Source organism: Scatophagus argus, chromosome 10, assembly GCF_020382885.2.
Source record: "Scatophagus argus isolate fScaArg1 chromosome 10, fScaArg1.pri, whole genome shotgun sequence".
NCBI lineage: Eukaryota > Metazoa > Chordata > Actinopteri > Scatophagidae > Scatophagus > Scatophagus argus.
Genome location: NC_058502.1, coordinates 7,875,065 through 7,898,004, shown reverse-complemented (window position 1 = coordinate 7,898,004; position 22,940 = coordinate 7,875,065). Strand labels below are relative to the sequence as shown.

Sequence of the window (22,940 nt, the reverse complement as noted above, 5' to 3'; positions counted from 1 at the left end):
CATCAGGGATCCCATGCTGGATGCTGATGCATATTAGGAATCTGACTCACTAACTGACAACTGTCAGCGAGATTCTTGTCTTCCCGGTTAAAAGCCTGCTTTGCTGACCAGTGTCTTGTCACATGGGGACCTGAGGAGAGCTACAGTGGAGGGAAGTCTGTTTTTGCGTTGCTGAAAATATGTACCTCCTCGCATATGCTGCTTGTAACTGACGGGTAGTCTGTGAAGATCAAAGATTTGCTTTTGTTTTTCTGAGAAGTTCCTTGTATTTCAGTCATCCCCGAAAGCAGCTTGCTCATAGAGCTATATTCTACCTTTTGACTCATTCTCAGGAGGACAACCACTCATATCAGCTCATCCTGCAACTCTGCCCAACCACACTCCAGCGCCAGAATATTTTTGTCATTGGAGAGATTAAAATGGTTTTACAGGACACGACTCAAGATTCCTGAGCAGCATGTGAAGCACTGAAGACTCTCTCCACGCTAACCCCAGCGCATCTTTTAGAAGTCTCTTTTCCCTGCACGTCTGCATCCCTGAAGCCATGTTCTGCTTCTGTTTCCAGAGTCCGTCCCTTAAGCTACAAGCTCTGGAGGCTGACGTGGGACCCCTGCCACCACTGGAAGACTCCCAAGCTCAGGATGACCTACCTGCCCAGCCACAACCACTGTGTACTGAAGAGCACAGCTTGTATTTGACCCACAAGCTGGTCCTCCACCCGCCACCGTCACCAGCAGCTCAGGACCGGCAGACGGTCGAGTCATCGCAGCCTGGTAAGACAACGACAGTTAAGTGCTGATTTACTGAAATCATAATATTTAAGTTTCTGAACTGATCCAATGATAAATATTTATTTTGGGCAAAGAGATAAATTGAGTAGAAGTCATAAAAGCTTTTGTCATACATTTATTTAGGGAATTACATTACCTAAAGTACCGCCTCAAAGTACAGTATTTGCCTCTCAGACAGTCCCACAGGGAATCAAACCCATAACTCTGTCAGCGCAAGAGCCGTACTTCATGTATTAGTGCATTTATTTATAGTAGTCATCGTCTCCCTAGCTGCTGTAATTCCTTTGGCCTATGTTGAATAACAGTCAGTAAATCTTGACAACGAGCCATGAGCTTCATCATTTCCCACAGTTGGGTGTGTCTCTCCTTGATAACTGCGAACTAAGGTGCAATGCTGTTACTGTGGCATCCCTACACAGCTGACTGTGACATAATGAACTGGTATACATATTCAGTAATATGTTATGTTTTGTAATGTTTAGACCCTAGTGTATATTTTAAATATTTTATCATATTTTTTATTTCTGTGTTTTATTTTGGCTAAATGAAATGGATTTTTCCAATTTTGTCTCAGCCACCTTCCTTTATCAAGTCAACAAAAAAATGACATTTATGATATAAAAGACACATTGAAACAGTCATAGTTGTCAGAGATTTCAGTTGATATTTTGTCCTTTCTCTCTCTCTCTCTCTCTCTCTCTCTCCCTCTCTCTCTCTCTCTCTCTCTCCCTCTCTCCCTCTCTCTCTCTCTCTCTCTCCCTCTCCCTCCCTCCCTCTCCCTCTTACAGCACACAGCCCGTCCCCTAACTCCTCAGCGTCCAGCCCTTTCCTCTCCACTGCAGTTCTTTCTGAGGTGACTTCAGGAGATGACACCCTGCCGAGCCCACCGGGCCCTCACACCAGTCCACTTCTTTCCAGATTCACGACGACTGACAACCCCATTCCCTCGCCGCGCTGCCCCAACCTCAGTCACAGCCTGCGCTACAACCTCGACCCTGATACAGCCCCTTCTCCACCGTGCTCACAGCACATACGCATGTAAGGCATCTCTTTCCTGTATCTAGGCAATAGGTGCTCGCAGTTGGGAGAGTCTCAGATTTTATCTTCGTGCAGATTAGAGGTGATAGTTAAGTGCATGTTATCATTATAAATCTTTATCTTACGGAACCATATGCAAAATGTCAGCAGTTCTGGTGGATAGATGTGCGCTTTTGTCACTCTCCAGGGCTCGCAGCGGCGTCCATGCAGAACCAGATGAGGGCTCTGTGTCCATCTCAATGCTCAACAGACACATTCACACCCTGAGGAAGAGGATAAGGCGTTTTGAGGAGCGTTTTGAACAGGAGAAGCACTATAAGGTGAGGGAGGAAATGTGAAGCTGGCTGAGCAGATGGATTCCTTTGAGTCATGATTGAATTTGAAGTTACTGCCTCAGAGTGTGAAGCTCAGTGTTCCCAAAGCCTGTAACCTTTCATGGGTGGGATTTTCTTTTTCCTTGTTTTTTGTGTGGATGCATGCTTGGCTGTTTGCAAATTAGCTAAGTTATACATTCTAAAATGAGGCTCTGTATGCTAACAGCAAACTTCATGCTAGTGGGAATTACTCCCTCTACTGGTGCATTGGAAAAGTACAGTTGTATTACACAACAGATCCATGGTCAGCTGGTTGTTAGGGCTTTTACAGAACAAAACAAAATACTGTTATTAGAACCTGCGCAGACTTAGAGCAAGTGAGGAGTTAGTTACAGGAACTCTTACAGGTGGAGAAACTCTGAAACTCTTCTAGTGAGTTTATTGTTGTGTTTTTTCAGCCAGCCCATAATGACAAGACAGCACATCCAGAGATGGCCAGACTGATGAAGGAGCTCATCAAGAGTCGCAAGCAGCTTAAAGGTCAGTTACAGAATCAGGGATGAATGATTGAAATGGCGGAGGAAGTATTCAGATCTTTCCTTGAATGAAAACACCTTCAGAATCAGAATCAGAATCAGAATTCCTTTATTAATCCCTGGAGGGAAATTCTTAATGTCAAAGAGTAATAAAAAATTGTCCATTCCTATTAAAAAACTTGAAGGATCAAAAAGTATGCAGAAAAATGGCCCCTGTGAATGACATTATATTAGATTTTTAATAATGTTATATCAGTACGTAGGTACCTTTTTTTTGTTGTTGTTGTAGCTGTTTTGAGGTAGAGCTTGTTTTGACTAATTTCTGTATAGTCAGAATACTTGAGTAAAAGAAAAAAAACAAAGGTGAAGCTGTATTAATTTTTTGGAGTAATGTTTGCGTTTTTGTAAAATATTGAAGAGTTTTACCTCTTTGGGCCTTGAAGAGTTATTTAAATGAAACCATCAGAGAGGTTTAGAAATGGGTCACAAGCTAAAAATGTTGGGAAATGCTGTTTCAATTTTTGAAACTGCACTGTATTTTGTAAGCTTCTCATAATATTTTAATGTAAAATCTTAGTCTGGAAAATACAGTACAGTAATGTCATTGAGTAGAAGTATAAAGTAGCATAAAACAGAAATACTACAGTTTAAGTACCTGAAAAATATACACAATTGCTTTCCACCGCTGACTAATTACAACAGTGCTGGAATGTTTATCAGAGAGCTAAAGTACAAATTTGAGATTCACATATTCATGTTTTTGTTTGTTTGTCCTTATCAGAGCTAAAGCTGAGACAGTCAGAAGAAGGTGGGCTGGGAGGACAGAGAGGCTTCAACCCTTCCACTGAAACATGCAGGACCAGCACAGACAGAACTGAGCTGCAGCAACTCAACAACAACAGCAACGCCAAGCCAAATGTGGAGGAAACGGTCAACATAATGACCAACAGACTGAAGGAGAGACGACAAGAACTGGGCCTGCCTGAGAGCATCAAGGTTGGTGTTGGTAGAAATATTTTGAACACACACAAACACAAATCATTGCAATGTAGGTTTGACAGTCTGCTAATGGTCGGGTAAACAGACAGTTTAACAGTTTTTGTGTGTGCAGGAGATGTCCCATTTCCAGATGACTATGGAGAAGACCAGCCTGCAGAAATGTTTGCTCTACTTTGAGAGTCTGCACGGACGACCAGTAAGACCAGTTTATCTCTCATTTTTTACTTTAAGGCTCCACTTCAGTAATATTTGTCCTCTTCTCCCTCTCTTCTTGCCCTTGGTTTGTATTTGTATTTGTCCTCAGAGCACCAGACAGGAGCGAACTCTGATGAAACCTTTCTACGATCGGTACCGCCTTCTTAAGCATCTGCTGCATTCTTCTGCTGCTGCAACAGTCATTACGACCATTGTGAGGAAACATTTAATTGTGAATACTTAACTTTAAATAAGAGGGGCAGTCTTGTAGAGAGATAAGAGACCTCCAGAATGACACGAACCCACTGTATTTCCATCCTGTGGGTAAAACTCACCATGGCCAATACGGAAGAGTGTCACACTGTTGCCCCCTAGTGGCCAGATATATGAGCTGCACCAAAGTACCGTGAAACATTTCAGTTCATTCAGCAAAATAAATGATGGCAAGACACTTAATGATGGGATAATAGTCAATGCAAGCTGGTTTCACTCAAAATTTTGCTGTTCTAAATATGAACCATAGCATATCATGATTAGCTCCCAGCAGGCTGAATAGTAAAAACAGACCATATTCTGTTCTGTGATGGCTTGACAAGCTTTTGTGTGTCTATATAGGAGGAAGAGGATGGGTCTGATGAAGAGCGTCCCAAGCAGCGAAGCCCCAGGCAGCAGCCGCTCTGGCTGAAGTCTCCCAGGTGTGTGTCTTCAGATGAGTCGCTGCGTCTGTCATCTCCTGAAATGTCTGAGACACCTCTGGTGTCCCCGATGGAGGAGGCGAAGGGTCTCCAGCCACAGATAATCACCATGGCAACACTACATGAAGCTTCCAGGTACAGCTTACCCCACAACTATCCCTAAGAAGCAGCCTAGTTACTATTTACTGTGTCCGCAAAATTTGACGTCATGTAATTTTATCAATGAAATGTTGTCTTCTTTCATAAATTTGGTGTAAATGGTAAAATTAGTTGAAACTGTGTGTTCAAAGAGCTGATAAATGTTGGCACGTACGACGCACTTTGGACAGGAAGCAAACAGGCTGGTACAGTGATGCTGTGGCAAACTTGCTGTAGCCATTTTGCAAAGTTTATTGAGTTTCTCCTCAGTCAGTAACTCTCAAAATGGTGCGATTTTTAAGGGGGCCTGGGGATATCACTCAGGAAGGGCCTAAGAAATTCTTTTGTTTCTTCGCAGACAAGAATTACTGGATCACCTCAGGATGGCTCGATTAGAGAAGCGGCGGCTTCACCAGACTCTCCGGGAGTTTGAGGACCATTTCTACAAGCAGACCGGCAGGTGAAGGTTGCACCCACAAACGACACACACAGCAAAAATCCAAGCTACTTGGCGTTCGAGTTTTATTTTGTCTTTTAACAAACTTGGAACATTTGGTTTTCAACAATGCCTTGTGAAAAACAAATAAAAACCATCCACAAAAGAAATTCCATCGTAATGGTACAACAGTGTAATGCACGCTCACTTAACGTTAATTACAGCACAGAGAGCTCAGGAAAGAGACGAAGAGATAGACGTTTGCTCTGAACTGTACACATCCTTTGCACTGTACATGTTAGTCCTCCAAGGTAAATACAGTAAGTATTTGATTACATTACACACTGTACAAAGCTATCTGAGTAAGGCAACATAGGGACTATCAACCAGTAATGGAAGCTGCTGCAGGTTGTTTAAAACTATTTGCCTTTTGTTTGCATCTTTTTTTTTTTCCCTCCATGTATGGCAAACAGGGCTTGTCAGAAGGAGGACCGTGGACCGATGGCAGAGGAGTACTGCCAGTACAAGAACCTCAAAGCAAAGCTCCGTCTACTGGAGGCCCTGCTCAGTAAACAACAGCACTCAACCAAGGCCAGTTGAGTCACAGTGGGACTTTCATCAAACTTTGCAGGACTCACACATTTCTGGAAAATCAGGTCGTGAAGCCGGTATGTCTAGAGTTTCATGCCATGCTCATAATGTTGATGCACTTTACGTGAAGAAAACTGATGTAATTGGTGACAATTTGAATTAAACGTGGGGCAACTGCAGAGCTTTTATTAGTCCCAAAAACACATCCTTTGTCATTCATGATGCATCTTATTATAAACCTGATGTAGCAAGTGTATTTTATGTAGCACTAATTTATATCAAGGACAAAGAGCCGTAACAACTTGATGTTAGTTACATAAGAATATGAGTAGTTATATTATGGCACTTTGTTACTTGCTTTTTTTTCTGTGCCAAAATACTATTTTCATCCATAGTTAATGTGGAAACTGCATTTTGAACAAGTGCAATCTTGGAAACAAAGGTGTAAGCTTAAATGTAATGAGACAATCCTGTAGTGTTTGTGCATGTCAGGTTCATAGTCCTACATTGTGCTATGATATGCATTAATAATTTCATCGTCGATCCAAATCGTTCAATTATCATGCTCACCGTAGAAAAAAATGTGAAAGTTGGTGAACGTCGGCATTGTAGTGCAAGTTATATCTGCTCAAATTTGTGTTCTTCCCCCTCATTTTGCCTGTATGAAGTTAATTCATACCCTAAATGCAGTTGTTGACAATGATCAGAGTTTTTGACATTGTGCACTTCTGGTTTATAGAATTTTCTATATATATAGCTATATATAGATATATATATGAATGTATCAATAAAAATAAATATTTTTTCACATTTATTCTGCTAAACACAGTTTATGGTTCTACTTTCTTTCTTTCCACTGACTACAATAAAATAAGAGAAAGTTTCAGAAAAAGGTTGCTATGGTAAGAGGTACTGACAGCTTTCATACTCATGCTGCACAGAACTGCATCATGCTTTTTTTTAAAGGTTAACAAGATGACAAGTAGTTCACACTTGGTCATTAAAGACTTGGTGAATTTTAGAGGCTGCTGCATTAGTACTGTTAAGATTCCACAGCGGTTTCATGTCTGGTTTTTAATACCTTTGGTATAAAGAAAGATGACTCTTGATGCTGCAGCCATAGAGAATTGTAATACCAGTCAGTGCCACTAGTCAGAGGTAAAGTCTCAATTTGACTACTGTGGAATGAGAACAAAACATTTCAAAAAACGCCAAACAGTTAAAGTAACTGGAAAGAACATAATGCTTGTCCACACAGACTGTGGACACTCAACTAACAGCATATCAATAATAACAAGGCAAAGGTCATTAATAAAATATGGGACAGTGTATTAAAATAAACAACAGGAAACTGAATAGAAGCAGCCCGTGTTTGTTAGTACAGTTAAAGGGTTTGGTCAGTATGCTAGTTTTCACTTGCAGGATGGATGGATGGATGGATCTGTGTTGGTTCCCAGTTAAGATCGCTCAGTTTTATGTATGTATTCAACATTTAGGGTAACCCTTTTCAGGTGAGACAACAGTGTAGGTGTTCCTATTTTTTTCCTCCACTCTTCTTTGGGAATGGTGATGGTCTCTGGAGAGTACAGAATGGTGTCAGAGATATGTTGGTGTTTATGTCTGGGAGCCTACTAAATCTGCTGCTTCATGCATGAGTTGGTCTGCTTCATCAGTACATGTGGACTTCCTGTGTGTGTAGAGGTCAGTCACCTCTAGTCTTTTCCACGCTCTCCTAAATTCTGCCTTTTCTTAGCGTCCCACACTGATGTTGCAGGTCTTGCAGCTGGGGTCCTTCTTGGCATTTACTGTGGACAGACTCATCAGCTGGTGCCCGCTGATTTCAGCCACCGTGCCCAACGCCAGGTCTACCGGCTCTGTGTAGATCACCTCCAGGATGACATCCTGAGCGTGGTGAAACACCAGACTGCCGTCACCCTCTTCATCCTGCTTGCAGGTTAGGAAACGATTATTGGAGATGTCGAGCGCAGGAAGCCTCTGCTTGCAGAAGTCGTCACCCCTGGAGCCTTTCGGCGCTAGGACCAGGATGACATAGTGGTAGGCTGTGTACATGCAGTAGAAGTCTCCAAAGTACAGGTTGGTGTCAGGGTTGAAGAGCACGTCAGCCCGGACCTCAAAGCGTTGGCGGCCATAGGGGGAGTCCTGCGGAGGCTTGCCGGTGTTGAACTCTGTGTTGCAGCTGAAGAAAATGCCCTCCAGCTTCCCACTGATGGGTGAGCCGTGGCTGCCGCTGTTGTCTTTCACTGACGGCAGCATTCGGTTCCCCTGCGCCTCCCTGGATTTTGGGGTGGTGGGGGGTGGTGGGAGGGAATGAAACTGGCTATGAGCAATTAGCAAACATTATCAGTTTCATTTTAAGCCCAGCCAGTAACAAATCTGCACCTGATTTTGATTTTGGAAATGCCAGAAGGCAGTGGCATTGCTTCATCAAGTTTCATTAAAATATCATCAACGGTGTTTGAGACAGTTTAGCACACGGGAGAAAGCTGATTAAATGTGTAACAAGCACCCCTCATAACACAATAAACAGAGTGAACTCTGAATGAAATGCATATCTAGTTTCTGTAATGTCATTAGTCAAGTCCAATTTGTCTCAAAGAAGCCTAGAGAGAGGAAAAAACAAAAATATTTATGACAATGAGCTAGAAAACAAAAGCAGTTTTCACAAAGCAAATCATCAGATGAACATTAAAAGCAGTGGATGCTTCTGTGACAGCTGCATTTCTTTCCCACAGAGTAAATTTGAGCTCCCAAGCTCCAATTATGGCTTATAATTATACTGCTATCACTACAGAGGTTGTCATTATATCCGTAATTGATGCTTTGTTGTGGGCATTATGGAATTACTCAACCCACCCCGGGTCAGGAGAGCATAGGCCTCTTTAAGTGCTAATGTCAGTACTGTTACTCCCCACATGGTGGTGCAGTTTAATAGAAACGCATCCAGTCCACTGTAGGGGATGCAATTCAGCAAAAGGGAGAAGACTGTCTGGTTGACGTCATGCTGTACAGCGCCAACAAAAGAGCGCTCACAAGCTGTGGCTTCAGTACAGAAACTGTGTGCTTTGTTAGGCATAGAGCATATCCTCTGAGGGAGCGAGAGTATGAAGTGGAAAGACAACATCGCTGTAGGAGGAGGAGTAGGCAGGAATTTGGAAAAAACAACAACACTCTCATCAAACCAGAGAAAAACCAGTCAACACTATAACTGCACACAGCTTTGGTAAACAACCACAGACATTCTTTCTCTCTCCTACCTGTCACACTCTTCTCCAACATCATAATAGACTTGCACAAATTTTTTGCTGCCTCCTCCACCGACATCCCCCAACAACAGTCTGTTATTGCCTGGCAGAGTTACACCAGTCTTTTCAAGAAATCACAAGGCAGAATAATAAAAAAAAAATGGCTGCATATTGTCTTGCGCTCATATGTATGAGTGCAGATGCACTGGATTTATGAAAATAATGCTTTGTGCAGCTGCACCCTTCAGCTGAGTCCCCATTTTTGCTTGGCAGGTCTCTGTAGAGGGGAATATAGGAGCCCAAAATTACGAGTTCATCATGCTGTTTGCAGATGGAAAAGTGCTGTAGTGAAAACTGAAATGTATGTTAACACTATATGCAGTGCAACCTTTATAGGGAATATTAACATGACAGCTCTGAGTTCAGTAAGAGCACCACCAAAAGAACATTGCACAATGCAGCCATTTGCACAGAACTCTCGTCCCATTGCACTACTGTCATTTGCACTACTTTTTATACTGATGTTTATATCTTCTATTCCGATTGCTTTTTTATATTATATAGTGTTGTTTATATTTATTTTGTTAGGTAATTGGGCTTATACCGGGACCGGGGAAACTAATTTCGTCCCACTCATGTTCTACATGTGTGAAAATGTGTGAAATGACAATAAAGCTCCTTGAATCCTTGAAAAGATATCAAAATTGGAGATATCAACATAGTTTAAAAGTAAAATGCTATATACAGAATGTTATGCTATTTGATAATAGTAACAGAACGCACAAATTAGCTTAAACACTAGTTTTTATGTTAAAGACTACATTACCCATAATGCAGTGTTAGAAATCTCACTTTGAGAATTGTGCAAAGAACAGGCAATGACAATAAGATAAGCCATCGGTTACAAAAATTAGAGCTGAATCTCCCTTTTTAAATGAAAATTTAAAGAAAAAGTTAACCTCAGAAAGTAAGAAATCCATGACTTATTTTTTAACCCTCATTGCATCATTTCAGTGCCAAATGCATTAACTAATAAATGACTATATGAATAAAATTCCTAACATTCCATGACTAAGAAATTGCAGATTTAGAAAAACACAGATTTAAATTTAAATTAGATTAATGGATGTTCAAAATTAGATAAAAATACCGAAGAGAAATTGGAGAGAAAGACTGGAGCAAAAGAATGCAGACACAAACTTAAATACAGATGGTTCAATACACAGCCTTTTTCACATTAACGGTGATAATATAAAAGTGGTCACATTATTAAGAAAAAAAAAGAGATTCAAATTATGGACCTCTTACCCAGCGTGGTCGAAGTACTCTTTATTCTGGTTCCTGTAGAAGACAGAGAAACGCAGCATCCGGCCGGCGATGACCTCTGCCTTCTCCAGCAGCTGGTTTAGATGCACTGTGGAATAATCTGGAAAACGGACACAACACATCATCATCGTGGAAGTAAATACGCTGTCAACAGATCGGAAACCAAAGTACAAATGTCATCAGTAGAAATCCAATTCTTTAATGTGGGGATATGAACTGTGTATGTATGGGCTACTCATCCTTAACTTCTTCACAGTCATAGCTTCCTATGACTCAGCATTTTGACTAAAAACATTTTCAGTAAGTCCTGTAATGCAGTGACCTTTTCCTCACCAGCCTGTGAGCAGGTCTGCCAAATGGTGTTGGATTTTAACCCAGGAATTTAGTAAGTTTCATTATCATAATCATCTTTTTTGCCATTCCAATTTTCCTACAGGCACTTAAACACATCAACAAGGACGATTTGGGGCAAGTCCGTGCTCTTTCTCACAAAGATAAAGTACCTTGAATAAAAATGAAAGAAGACAAGGTGATTTCTTTGAAGGATTGCTAATGTCAAGCACATTTCAAACAAAGGCTGCCTGTAAGATGAGAAAAATGAATTCAGCAAAGCAGCTGTCAAAACAATACGATTTGTAATTTTTTTTGTTATTTTTTATTTTTTCAGGACTTAAGTCTGTCGTTCTGAGACAAAGCTTATCCTGTTGACAGCGCGACATAATGGAATAAATGGCATTTAAACAATCCATCTGAGACACTGAGGATTTTACGGGAGTTAAAGGTTTTGGCAGCTTTCTCCTTCAGCAGTTTCTTTTTACCGAGACTTTTTATCTGGCGCCATCACCAGGTCAACATTCATATTTGTCCAAAACGTTGACCAGATACCTGCAAAACCAAAGACTTTCCCACTAGTTTCAGGTGCACTTTGTGTTTAGTGTTAATTAGCAAAAGTTAGCATGCTAGCTTGTCATTATAATGCTAGCATTGCCATTTTGAGCATGTTATTATGGTGACATTAGCATCCAGCCTGTATAGCCTCACATAGCTGCTAGCAGGGCTACAAAAGAGGATTTTACAGTAATGGAGCATGTCTTATGATGATTATTTGAACCATCATATTTAAACATTTTCCTTCCTTCATTGCATTTTTCTTACTACGTCTCCATCCTGCACACTCGGTCCCTGCCTCCTGTACTCCACTGCTGCTTATCAACTACTCTTCCTGATAAATTCTACCCGCCATCATCTCCTGCTCCTTCTCCCCTCCCCCACTCTAAGCCTGTAGCCAGTGATGCTGAACCCACTGACCTCTGCATCAGAAGATATACAGCACAGCCTCCCTCCTTCCTTTAATCCCTCTTTCTACCCCTCCTCCATTTCTCCATCCATTTTTCCTTCCACTCACTATAAATTAGCCTACCTTGAATATTCTCCCTCATACGTTGATCCATCCTTTACTTCATCGCATTCCTCTCTGTGAACACCCTAAGCTTTTGTCCAGTGGTTCAGCTGGTCAAGCGCAGGCAAAGCTCAAAGGCACTACTGACGTCACACATCCTGAAACTGTCCGTAGTCATGACACTGTAAGCTGCATATTACTCACCGGCAGTGCAGAACTCGATGATCTCGCTCCACTCAGAAATGGCGTAGTCCCCGTCGGTCTGTTTGGATGCGGTCTGGACGGCCACAGTGTACTCTGTGCGTGGGCTCAGGAACCAGTGGCCCCGAACTGTCATGGGTAGGGGCACTGCTTTGGCCACCAACTTGGTAGGAACATCCTGGATGGAGGGAGTAGGCATGTAAGGGGGACGGATAAAGTACAGGAAGGAAAGAGTCAGGAAGCGAGACACAGACACCTTTCCTATAAGTGGCAGCCTACAGTTTATACCTGTGGCTGCCCTTTTGATTACATTACATTGACATTATTCTGTACACTACAACCACCACCTCCCTCCCCCCCCTTCCTCAAGTAGCAGTGGGCCTGAGCAGCTCATTGATTGGACCAGGAGCCCCTGCCTAGCAACAGAATCCGCCCATTAATCCACCAACACTGTTGCTGCACACCGAAATACAAGTATGAGGTGGCCCGCTATGACAGAGTAGAAAGAGAAGAAACACTCAGCTACACAGCACACAGGAATTAACCTCACAAAAGGAGGGAGGCTGACGACGTCCTTAAGATACCCAAACCAGATCAATGACCATCCACTGGAAGAGCTGCAGTATTCCTGACGCTGCTGATGGTGTAATTACTCTCAGGCAACGAGGGCCGTGTGAGTGATGTCGGCCTATTAGAACAACAGCCCGCTGTGGCATCTTTGAACAAAACCGCCCTGAAATGAGTCTTTTTTTTTTGCCTCAAGCACAAAAAAAAGAAAAGTTATTGAACACGGTGTTCCGGCTTCAAATCAGTCGCTTCAGCCATCAAACAACGAGGATTATCATAGCTCCAGCTGCTTATAGCTGCCTTTAATACCAACATGAGACTGCAGAACGGTCACAGCCGTGAAAGGAAAAATCTCATTCACTGCCAGTCCATTCAGAAGACTCAGCCGCGTGCAGCACAACAGGAAAAGCAAAAAGAGCACAAGTGGAGAACATCTGAATGAAGAGTGAAAGACACCTGAAAGAAACCTGGCAACATTCACAAACACTTCATTTACTGTACATCCCATTTCTTTATCAAACATTGGCCAAGATATTATATCTACATCCGATTACATTTTACAACAAAGAAATTTCGAGATAAGAATTCCACTTGGAAGTCACTAATGTAATCTATGGTTTGTTTACCTTTGTGCATGTCTGTGTAGAAATCAAAATCAATATTGGCCTTCAGGATGGAAAAGAGAGAAACATATTGAACGGACGGTGCCTTCCTCTGGGAGCAATAGGCGGAAGGACTTGACTTGAAATTGTCACAATAATTTTGGTGTTAGGATTTTACTTTATCTTGTTACTTTTGGGAAGCCTGATGATGTTATTTATTTTACTGTTGTAACAGTGTTTTGATGCCCTCTTGGCCAGGTATCTGCTGAGAAATACACTTAAACATAAAGGAGACTTCAAGCTGGTTAAATAAAGGAGTAAATTTATTTATCAAAGATAATACTGGCACATTTTCTTGTTTGTGGTTTCAAGGCTAATCGCACCAAATCACACAAACAGAAAGCCTCTGATTTTATTTATATAGCTGCTTTTACAATCAAAATTGTCTCTAGGTGCTTTCCAGAGCCTGAACCCCCGAACAAGCAGACAGTGGCAAGGAAAAAAAACTCCCTTTTAACAGGAAGAAACCTTGAGCAGGACTCGGCTCACAAGGGAGACCCATCCTGCTACTACAACGTGTTTATCTGTGCTGATTCAAGAGTTACCTTGTGTTTGAACTTGTTTGAGTTTTTGTTCTCCTTCTTGTTCAGGTCAATGAAATAGTGTGTGATGCGCTCCTTGCTATGCGGCTCCATGTCCCAGCAGATCTTGAAGGAGTCGCAGGTGATGTTGCTGATCTTGATGTTCTTAGGAACGGGGAGCTCCTCCACCTCGGAATGGCTGCCGTCCTGGGATTTACTTCCTGTGTAGTTGAAAAACAATGAGCAAAGTTTATATAAATAGTATCAAATAGAACAACACACTAAATGTTATTTACTCTGGGAGTCCTTTAGTATCACACGTCTTGCTCTGAACAGAAAAGGTGATTTAAATTTGACATAATATCAGTTATGAATCTTTGCTCGTAATAATTTAACGGTTATGAGACATTGATCAGTGATTGTAAATCACATTTTCATTATCTGAGATGCCTGGGACCGTATTAAGACAGTGGGTTAATACACCATTATATCTCTACTTTTATTTGATCTTCAGAATCTTTTTTCTCATTTCTTTCTCACAGACCATAAACCTTTCACTCACCTCAGTAGTATATCCCATCTCTCTCTCTGTCACACACACACTTCTGCCTGTGACGCCAACTTCCATATACGTTGCCATGGAAACACATCAGGCCCTGAGTACACACACACACACACACACACACACACCTATCTCCTTTCCAGAACATACACGCCATTAAATATTTCAAACGCTGCTGATTGAATCTCCTCTCTTCTCAGCAGAAATGGATGCATTTCTGATCAGAAAGCTCAGCTGCCACACTGCATGCAGGAGCCTACACACGACCTTGCAACAATAACATTTAAAATGCTTCAGCAAGTAAGTGAAGTAAACTTGTGATGCCATAATGAAAGTGATCAGGTCAGCTGCCATGTCAGGCGTATTTACACTAAACAGAATAGCCATTGCAGCATCACTTTCCAACACATGAGCTGATAAATCTTACATTTCACGGGGCTGCACAGATCTCATGCATTAGTCAGGATCCTGTAAGTGAAGGCGTACGACCCAGAGAGCACACTGAGGCCAGTGCAAATGTCAAAACGCTGTTGAATGAGATCTTTGTAGAATTAGGATGAATATAGACTTTACGTCACACTCAGGGAGACGCCCACTTGGCATGGCAACAATGTGTTTTCTGTGCACACTCTGGGATCTGAACACGAGAGTGAGTAAAATACAAGAATGCAGAATTTGGAAGTGATGCATAACATGACTGGACTCTATAGAGAGTAAACAATGGCAGGAGCGGCGGAGCATAGAGCATCCACCCCTGCTGATCAGCTGAGGCAAGGCGACATAAAAGAGCAGTCCCATAATTGGACTGTGTAGACTCTCCTGTCTCGCCTCCGCGCAGCTCTCTAACAGTGAAGCATTTGTAGATTGATTCCTTTGGGAAACAGACAAACAGAAGATAATTCCTGCATCTAATGTGTATCTTGCCCTTAAGAGTTGAAAACAGCTAAAAGCAGCCTCGAAAGCTTATTTTAGCCTGGTTCCCTTTTCCTCAAATTGTGACTCATTGTTTGTCTTAATAAACATCCGCATGAGACAAATGTATGTTCTTTACCAGCAGACAAGGCCAGACCCCCCACTTACTTGTGTCCTAATCACTAGTTCCTAATCACAACTAGCTGATTACCAAAAATAATCACCTTTACCCTAAAGAGAAAGGCCCCCCCTTATCGTTATGTGCTTGGACCAAGCTGCTGCTCATCATGAATCTAAATAAATCTCTAACACTTGTTAAGTGTGGAAATACAACTTTCCAGTAATGAACAGACAAATCAAAGTTGGGGGAAAAATGTTATAAATCTTCACGACATATTTGTAGGTTTTGTTATCTGGACTTACTGTTATGTGGTTTAAACTAGATATTATGGGCACTGGAGGTGGGGGCCGTCGGCAGCCTAATTGCACAACGTTAGGGACATAATGCAGACACTGACACAACACTATATTTTGGTTTGTGAACACATCTTTTCCTGCTGCTGGTCCACGTTTAAAGCCGGTCTCATTATACTTAAACTGAGTTGATAAGTTCGACTCAGACTGAGAGGGTCAATGCAGGACATGACGGAGCAGACCTAAGTCAGAAAATGCTCCGTCGAGTCAGCACTGACCAAACAATGATGTCAGCACTGAAATGTCCCACCTGTCAGTTAATGACTTGCTGACTAAAACAAGAAAGAGACAAGGCCTGTTGTCACTCTTTGAAGATAAAATATAACCAAAGGAAATGAAATATTACCAAGGATTTCCTTTGCAGGTTTACAGTATTCTTAAGTGCAGAGTTCTCCTTAATAAACACTGATATCAGCTGCTGTGTTGTGCCTGAAGCAGAATAAATTCCTTGTCCTATGCTTCTTAAAATGTTACTGTCAACAATGATGTTTTCTTTAAAAACTCTGGATGGCAACCCCATGTGGGCCTTTGCCCTCCCTTCTCCTTGTGGCTCCACACTGCTGATTTAGCTCCTGTTTACGCTAATACTCTCCTAATTAACCTGCAAATGGAGGCATTACACAGGCAAAGCAGTGCTTTTCAGAGGCAGTCACATATTGCCGTCGTAACACTCTTGAGGCTCCGCAGATGTACTTAAAGTGATGTTACCAGGGAAAAGACTCTGAAGGCTGCAGTTGACTTGGTATAAATCAAAGGAGATGCTCATGAGACGCACAAGAACATGTTATTAACAAACATCACATGACAGGGAATTAAACTGAGTTATGGAAACTCTGATCAAAATGAATAAATAGAATTAACTCCAACTTGCTGACTCCAAATTTGAATCCGAATAAACTGCGCGGATACCTGGTGGTCTTGCCTGCAGGTAAATACACCGGGTTTGTGAGAGCCAGTGTTAAGCTGTGCTCTGAATCCTCTGGGACTCTGGGAGCACACGGGATGAAAGACGGAGGAGCGAAAGCCACGCAGGATGAAGGTCAGGCGGTAAGAGAGAGAGTAAAACACTTTTATAATCTCACAAGGGAGGCCTAAACACACAGTTCTGACTTAAATTTATATGTCAGCATTGTTCCTTGGCTCCTGCTACTTCATACTTGCACCAGGGTTGCTACTGTAGCTAATACTCATTTTGTTGAGTCATAATCACTTGTCTTCCTAGTTACTGCACCGTATTGTAGTGCTGTGCAGGAGGCGAAGGGTGGGGCATTTTTCTTGCCTCTTCACGATAAAGCAAAAATGACTCAGCTTTAAAGCCCTTGTGTAGGAGCTTGGAAACACGGTCAACTCATGCTGTGCGGGCATGTACGTCGGGTTCAAAATGACGTAGCAGCATATGCTTGAGTAAAGCATCTGAATGCAAGACACACATATCTGCACTACGGCTACAAACTACAAAAGATGGAAAGCCGTTAAACCCTATTAAATGGACCTTATCATGTTTTGCCCTTTTAGTCAGCGTGCAGTCAAATGCCACAGTGTGGAACAGCAATAGATGCTAGAAGGATCAATAAAAATCTTGTTTACGTGCATACGTAGGACCATTCTAATGGCTCTCTGTGGTAGGATTTGTTCCAGACGCACGTGGCCTGATACTATCAATTACTTGTTAGCATGCTTTACTGGTGAGAGGAAAGTTTTTTGATTTCCATTCAGGCCATCTACGTCACGTAAATGTACTCTCATGGTGGTAGCCGGATCAGCCATGTGAGACTACGGGGCTCCATTCAGGGCTTCACATTGCAAGATTTCAAAACAAGTCAGCTTTCAGTCAAGGTTACTGCAGAAAAATCAATTATCCAAGTAGTGTTGGCAGGTGTGTTATCATGAAAAAGAGATTTGGCAGATGGTAGTAGCACTGATTGTCTCTGACTGCACAAGTGGGCACTCAGTTCAGACAGACGAGCCTCCTACAGTTTAAGTTGCAACGTTCAGTCTAAAATTGATCTGTAGACATGAGCAGTGCAACAGACACTTGCAAGCCTTTGAAAAACAGGCCTTTTGTTCCTCTCATTTCACAGGCCAGACTGAGGCAGAGAGCCTAAACAATGCCCTGTTCATCAGGGTTACACAGTCTGAGTTCAACCTTTCACACATGAATCAGTTTACGCATCAAGACCAAGCAAACAGCCATTAATAACACAACTTTTAGTGGTGAAGAGAACTCTTCATGGTTCAAAATTGACCAATCCCTATTCTTTAAAATTAATTAAATACAGCTGTATTTCAAAAGTAGAATGACTCATCAGTTCTCATTTGAATAAAATTTGAATTCCCAAACAACAGACTGCTGTAAAGTCATTGTTTTTTTTGTCATACAAGTCTTGAATTTCTGTATCGAAGGGCTTTACTTACCAGCTGTCGAGCGCTGAGAAAAACATACAAAAGAAAAATTGGCACGACGTGGATGTTCAGAGTTTGACTACACTGCAATCAATCTCAAAGGATGTTCTGAACTATGAAAGGCATTAAAGTCAGTTGCTAGTGAATAAATTATGCAGCTGATAAGTGGCTGCATAATATGTACCTGTAACTCTTGCCAGCACAGTCATGGCCCACAACTGTTCACATTGAACACCGGCCAAAGCGAAATGCCAGCTTACTCAGATGAAGTTGTACGTCATAAGGCCGGCTTGCTAATGTATCATTTTGGAACATATTGGATAAGCTCCACACAAGTCCAGTTGTTACCGCAAAGCAGCCGGCATGCTAACACGCTCACAATTACAATGTTAACATGCTGGTGCTTAATGTTCACAACACGTTCACAACCCAGTTAAAACTAACGATACTGTCATGATCCAAAGAAGAGATTTGACCTGATGATAGAGTTAGATGAAAAGGGCACGAAGGGATCCCCAGCGCTGCTACCATTCATCCTCAGGGGAACATGGAAGTCTGTACCAAATTTCATGGTAATCCATACAAATGTAGTTGAAAAAACAAACAAACAAACAAACAAAACAAAACAAAACAAAACACCATTGGCAACCTCATGGAGATATTAGAGGAAAAGTCAGGGATCAACAAAATCAGTAGAATTCATGCTCTGGGGATCATGAATACGCATACCAAATTTCATGGAAATCCATTCAATAGTCCAAGAATGGTGGACTGACCTTATTATTGCCATACTGCCACAATGCTACAAAAAAAAAAAAAGACTCGCTGCACAATTGTTTCTCCCCCGGCCTATTTTGTCTTGCAAAAGCTCTCCTCGTAGTGTTTCTCCAGCTCCACTGTGGGTTTGAAGGGATTGAAAAGTAAGCCTTTTTGTTCACGGAAACAATGCTATTACTGAGCAGCAACTGGCAGGCTCAAGACTCAGGGAGCTTATCTTCAACTAGACACAGTTACTGGTGCCATCTTTGGCAGGTGATTTCCTATCTACCTGTCTGTCTGCACACACACACACACACAAATACACACACTGCCCGAATGAGCATGTCACAGCTGGAGCAGCAGTATTTCACACTGAGAGATTTCAGACAGTGCAGACGCAGTACTTGGTTGCATAAATGGCAGCCATCCATCATGACAACTTAATTATGTCAGCGGTCACAGTACAAAGGCCTCGCAAGATGTGTTGTGTATTTCATTACCCCCATAAGCATTCATTTACTGTGGATATAAAATCAAAATGGTGGTCTGTGTCAGCCTCGCAGAGTTTGGCGATAAATCTGTATCCAGTTGCAATATCACGGAAGCTGTTCTCCGTGTCCACAGACCTCTGCAAACCTGCGACAGGGGCTTCTTATTTACATGAACCAATTCTGCAAATTTAAAACTACTCATCACTCTTAGTGTGTTTTCTCCGCCCCACCACCTACTGAATGTCACAACCCAGCAGTAAACTGAACCATTACAGCTATAACCCCCTGAAAACAGGAGACACACAAGAACAACTTGTATCCCACTCTTTCTTTTGTGCATTGAAATGCTCAAACAGACCTCTGTGTGTGTGTGTGTGTGTGTGTGTGTGTGTGTGTGTGAGGGTGGTGGTGATGGTGATGGTGATGGTAGGGCTACATGCATTTCCATTTGCTGGGTCAGCATAGGCCCATAAGACTCTCATGCTGGCAATTAAATATTAATGGATTTGGGAGATAAATTTAGAAAGCTAAGTGGGACTGAAATAAATACACTCCTTGGGAAAAAAAAAACGTATATTGACCAATTTCCAAGAAAGCTAAAATTGAGCCTTGCAGTCATCTCCACAGGGCGTGGCAGGGAAAGTGTAAACTAGACACCATGTCTGGAGGTCATTTCAAGTGAGAAACTGTTACACCAAAATTCAGAGGGCGGTCAAGATGACAGAAACACCAATATAACCTAATCAGCGTTACAAGCCATTCTCAAAGGAATTCATCAAGACAAGCTTCACATTTAAGTGAACAGAAATCTCATCTCATGTTGTAATGAGTCACTACTTAAACTGCACATGTGAGTGTTTCAATAAACCATCTAAAGTGCATGAAGCATCTGAATTAACAACTACGGGGACGATTCAGCTGTGTCACAACCACCAATTGCTCTGCACAGTCTGCATAGAAGGTAGGCATTGTAACTGTGTTGCTCCGTAAGCAGACAGTGTGTCTCAAGGACACAGAGTCACTATTTAGTAATCTACTTGATAAATAGGAAAGTAGCTTATCAAAAAAGCTCTTATCCATAAACCTGCAGCATGGGAGGCACAAAGCTGGCACAGGGTCCATTAATGAAGCCCAGCCCCGGTGTGTATACCATTATTAAAATTACAGCTTTAGAATCGGGCCAGCAAAGCACTAAGAGGATATAAACTACGTCCTGCTGTATTACATTATGAGGAGAAGCGCTGCCAGATGAGAAAACGAGGCAGTGTGGTACAAAGACCGCACTGTGATCTGAAGCTGGGGGGGTCGCTTGGAGCCTCAGTGGAGACACACCACTGACTCCGAGAGGGGCCTGTAATCGGCCAATCGGTTACAGGCCAAGAAAAACCCAAACCCAATTAAATCCATTCAGCTGTGAAAAGAAAGGTGTGTTTCCATTTCACGCACGTGAGCTAATAATCTTGATTAAAAAGGCATCTCTGGCGCGATCTGATGTGGGTGTGTAGGGCTGCGCCGCCTGTGCGCACACGTGGGTGCAGCCATTTTTGAGCTTCTCATTCTCTCCTGATGATGACTTGCTTTTTTCCCCTCCCCACCATTAAATTCACACAAGGGTGAAGCCCGGTCGTGTGAAAACCGCTTATCCCATTTATAAACCTGGCTTATGTAGGACTTCTGATCTATGCTCAAATGTATATCAACTCTTTGATAGCAAATATTGAAAAAACTTTTTTTTTAAATTGCATAAGTCAAAATGAACGCAGCTGGATGACTTGAATTAAAAATTTAAACGCGGTGGCGTGGTGGTGAGTTGAAGATGCAATATAAGATTAAAAAACGGAGTCATTTTTAATCAGAGAAATGCCATTCACTGTGTGCACATTAACTGACTGGGGCAACTCTCTGGGAAATAGGAAAGAGCCAGCGGTTATAGGCGGGGTGGCTGCCGGGCTCTATCCATGTCTGTGGTGCTGAAATAAAGACATTCCTCACTTAACACCGTTTCCTCGCCTGCTCCTGTTCAGTTTGCAGGAATATACATTTCTTTAAAGCAGACACACACACACACACCTCTTATGAACATGCAAAACCTTGTTGCCACTGTAAATACACTCAGATATTCCACACACGCACAAGCGCACCATCCATCCGTCCACAGAACCGGCGGAGCAGCCAGCCCCTACCCGCTTCAAGCACACAATGAGGGTACAGCATGCAGCTAAAACCAATGACAAAACAGACTGCATGCGTTGCAGGCGCTCTGACGCCGACAATAGGACGTGGTACGCCGACAATATTCGCAGATGTTTCAACAGTGAAAAGCAGACAAAAGCTCTCCTTACCATCTCTTTCGCACAGCTGTATGGCGTCCAAGCTCAGGTCCTTGATCATCCCCTCGCAGGGACTTAATGGGCTGGTGATGTTGTGCGCCAAGCCTGGTACCTCCATCTCTGCAGACGAGTCTGGGTGATGCTACTGCTGAATATCGTTAAGTGTCGTCCACGGGGCTCGCGCAACAGCAGACTTCCCGTCCACGGTCGTCAAGGGAGGAGAAAAGAAAGAGAAAGAAGAGAGACCGGTTTCCAGTCAGTCAGTCAGTCAGTCAGTCAGTGCCCTGCCCGGTCCGTTGCTCACAGCTCTCCTCTCTGTCTCCTGGGTGGTGCGGCTTGTGGCGCGTCAGCGGAGTCGTCACAGGCGCGGACAGTATAAGCCGCAGGTTCGGTTCTCTTTCATGCTACTCAGAGAACCGGGGTTACGGAAGTAACCTAAAGGTCTGCAACGTGAGAGGCATAGCAGCTTCGGCGGAGAAGCGTTCAAATGTGCGAACCGCAAAGATATCGACCTGCGCCTTTGTCTGATTTCATACGCTCGGCGCTCACGCGTGCAGCGCGTCTGCGCCCGCAGAGCCACAAGTGTGTGTGTGTGTGTGTGTGTGTGTGTGTGTGTGTCCTCTGCGTTGTTCCGCTGCGGGGAAGTTGAACATGAATACTTCAGCGGATTAGTCCAGAGACGTTCCACAAATTCAATGGCTTCTTATGTAACCAGATTAGCTCGGTGTTCCCCCTCCGGTTCAGGTCTCTACCTAAACCGTCCACACACACTTCCATTCTTTCCTATTTCACATCCAACGTCATCCCACCGAGGGTCTCTCACATGTCCTTATTTGGCGCGCTGTAGCCCTGTCTCGCAGGAGCGCAGGTGCAAGTGGACCACGCAGTAATGAGCCGGGGGGACGACTCTGACATACTGCACGACATAATTAATGATCAGCCCGTGCGTTTCCATCTTATAGCCAATTCTTCTTGTAATGGCACATCATAAAACGTTGGGTTGCCAGAAAACTACACTTCATCATGCTTGGCTGTGGGGTGTGGGTTTCTAATTATCTCCCTTAGACTACTACACCCTCTTTATCAGTGCCTCCCAGGAACAGGATCGCCATGGCATGAAAGGTCAAGTGCGCGGATAAATTGTGGCTAAACACACACACACACACACACACCCCAAAGGCTGCGGGCGCCTTTTATAACAGCATAATGAAGTCATTTTCATTCTTACATTTCCCGAAGCAGTGTTGTCTCCTCTCCATCCTCCATAGGGGAGCACCAGAGTGAGGCCATGTCACTTCCTATTTGTTTTTGTCTCTCTCTCTCTCTCTCTCTCTGTG

General features: G+C 42.8%; 2 protein-coding genes across 8 annotated transcripts in view; one reads left to right on the top strand and one right to left on the bottom strand.

Moving 5' to 3' along the window:
- The window catches only part of LOC124065646 (protein FAM13A-like), a 19,752-nt gene extending 13,195 nt beyond the window's left edge, over positions 1-6,557 (top strand). For 5 of the 6 annotated variants that reach the window (XM_046401207.1, XM_046401205.1, XM_046401208.1 and 2 more), the window contains 10 exons: positions 566-773; positions 1,580-1,829; positions 2,017-2,149; positions 2,602-2,683; positions 3,461-3,675; positions 3,791-3,874; positions 3,959-4,087; positions 4,489-4,703; positions 5,065-5,166; positions 5,616-6,557. In XM_046401207.1, coding sequence (XP_046257163.1) covers positions 566-773; positions 1,580-1,829; positions 2,017-2,149; positions 2,602-2,683; positions 3,461-3,675; positions 3,791-3,874; positions 3,959-4,087; positions 4,489-4,703; positions 5,065-5,166; positions 5,616-5,742 — 1,545 coding nt within the window. In that variant the 3' untranslated portion in view covers positions 5,743-6,557. The remainder of the gene's footprint in view (positions 1-565; positions 774-1,579; positions 1,830-2,016; positions 2,150-2,601; positions 2,684-3,460; positions 3,676-3,790; positions 3,875-3,958; positions 4,088-4,488; positions 4,704-5,064; positions 5,167-5,615) is intronic. The other variant, XM_046401206.1, reaches the window with a different exon arrangement.
- Positions 5,765-22,940, bottom strand: LOC124065648 (phytanoyl-CoA hydroxylase-interacting protein-like). Of its 2 annotated transcripts, XM_046401215.1 has the most exons (6): positions 22,832-22,940; positions 21,616-21,796; positions 13,697-13,893; positions 11,926-12,100; positions 10,305-10,422; positions 5,765-8,026 (listed from the first exon to the last, which is right to left on the bottom strand). In XM_046401215.1, exons 2-6 carry the CDS (start codon positions 21,719-21,721, stop codon positions 7,483-7,485), a joined length of 1,140 nt encoding a protein of 379 aa, XP_046257171.1. In that variant the 5' UTR covers positions 21,722-21,796; positions 22,832-22,940; the 3' UTR covers positions 5,765-7,482. The 2 variants fall into 2 exon arrangements, with proteins under 2 accessions (XP_046257171.1, XP_046257172.1); XM_046401216.1 differs by lacking the exons at positions 21,616-21,796; positions 22,832-22,940 and adding an exon at positions 14,235-15,356.

Bases quoted from the DNA above. Each gene is read 5' to 3' on its own strand.
- LOC124065648 (XM_046401215.1), bottom strand. From the start codon at position 21,721: ATGGAGGTACCAGGCTTGGCGCACAACATCACCAGCCCATTAAGTCCC. The intron at 12,101-13,696 runs GTAACTCTTGAA...CCCTCCATCCAG, and splicing joins CAAACAAGTTCAAACACAAG to GATGTTCCTACCAAGTTGGT. The intron at 8,027-10,304 runs GTAAGAGGTCCA...CCCAAAATCCAG, and splicing joins GAGTACTTCGACCACGCTGG to GGAGGCGCAGGGGAACCGAA.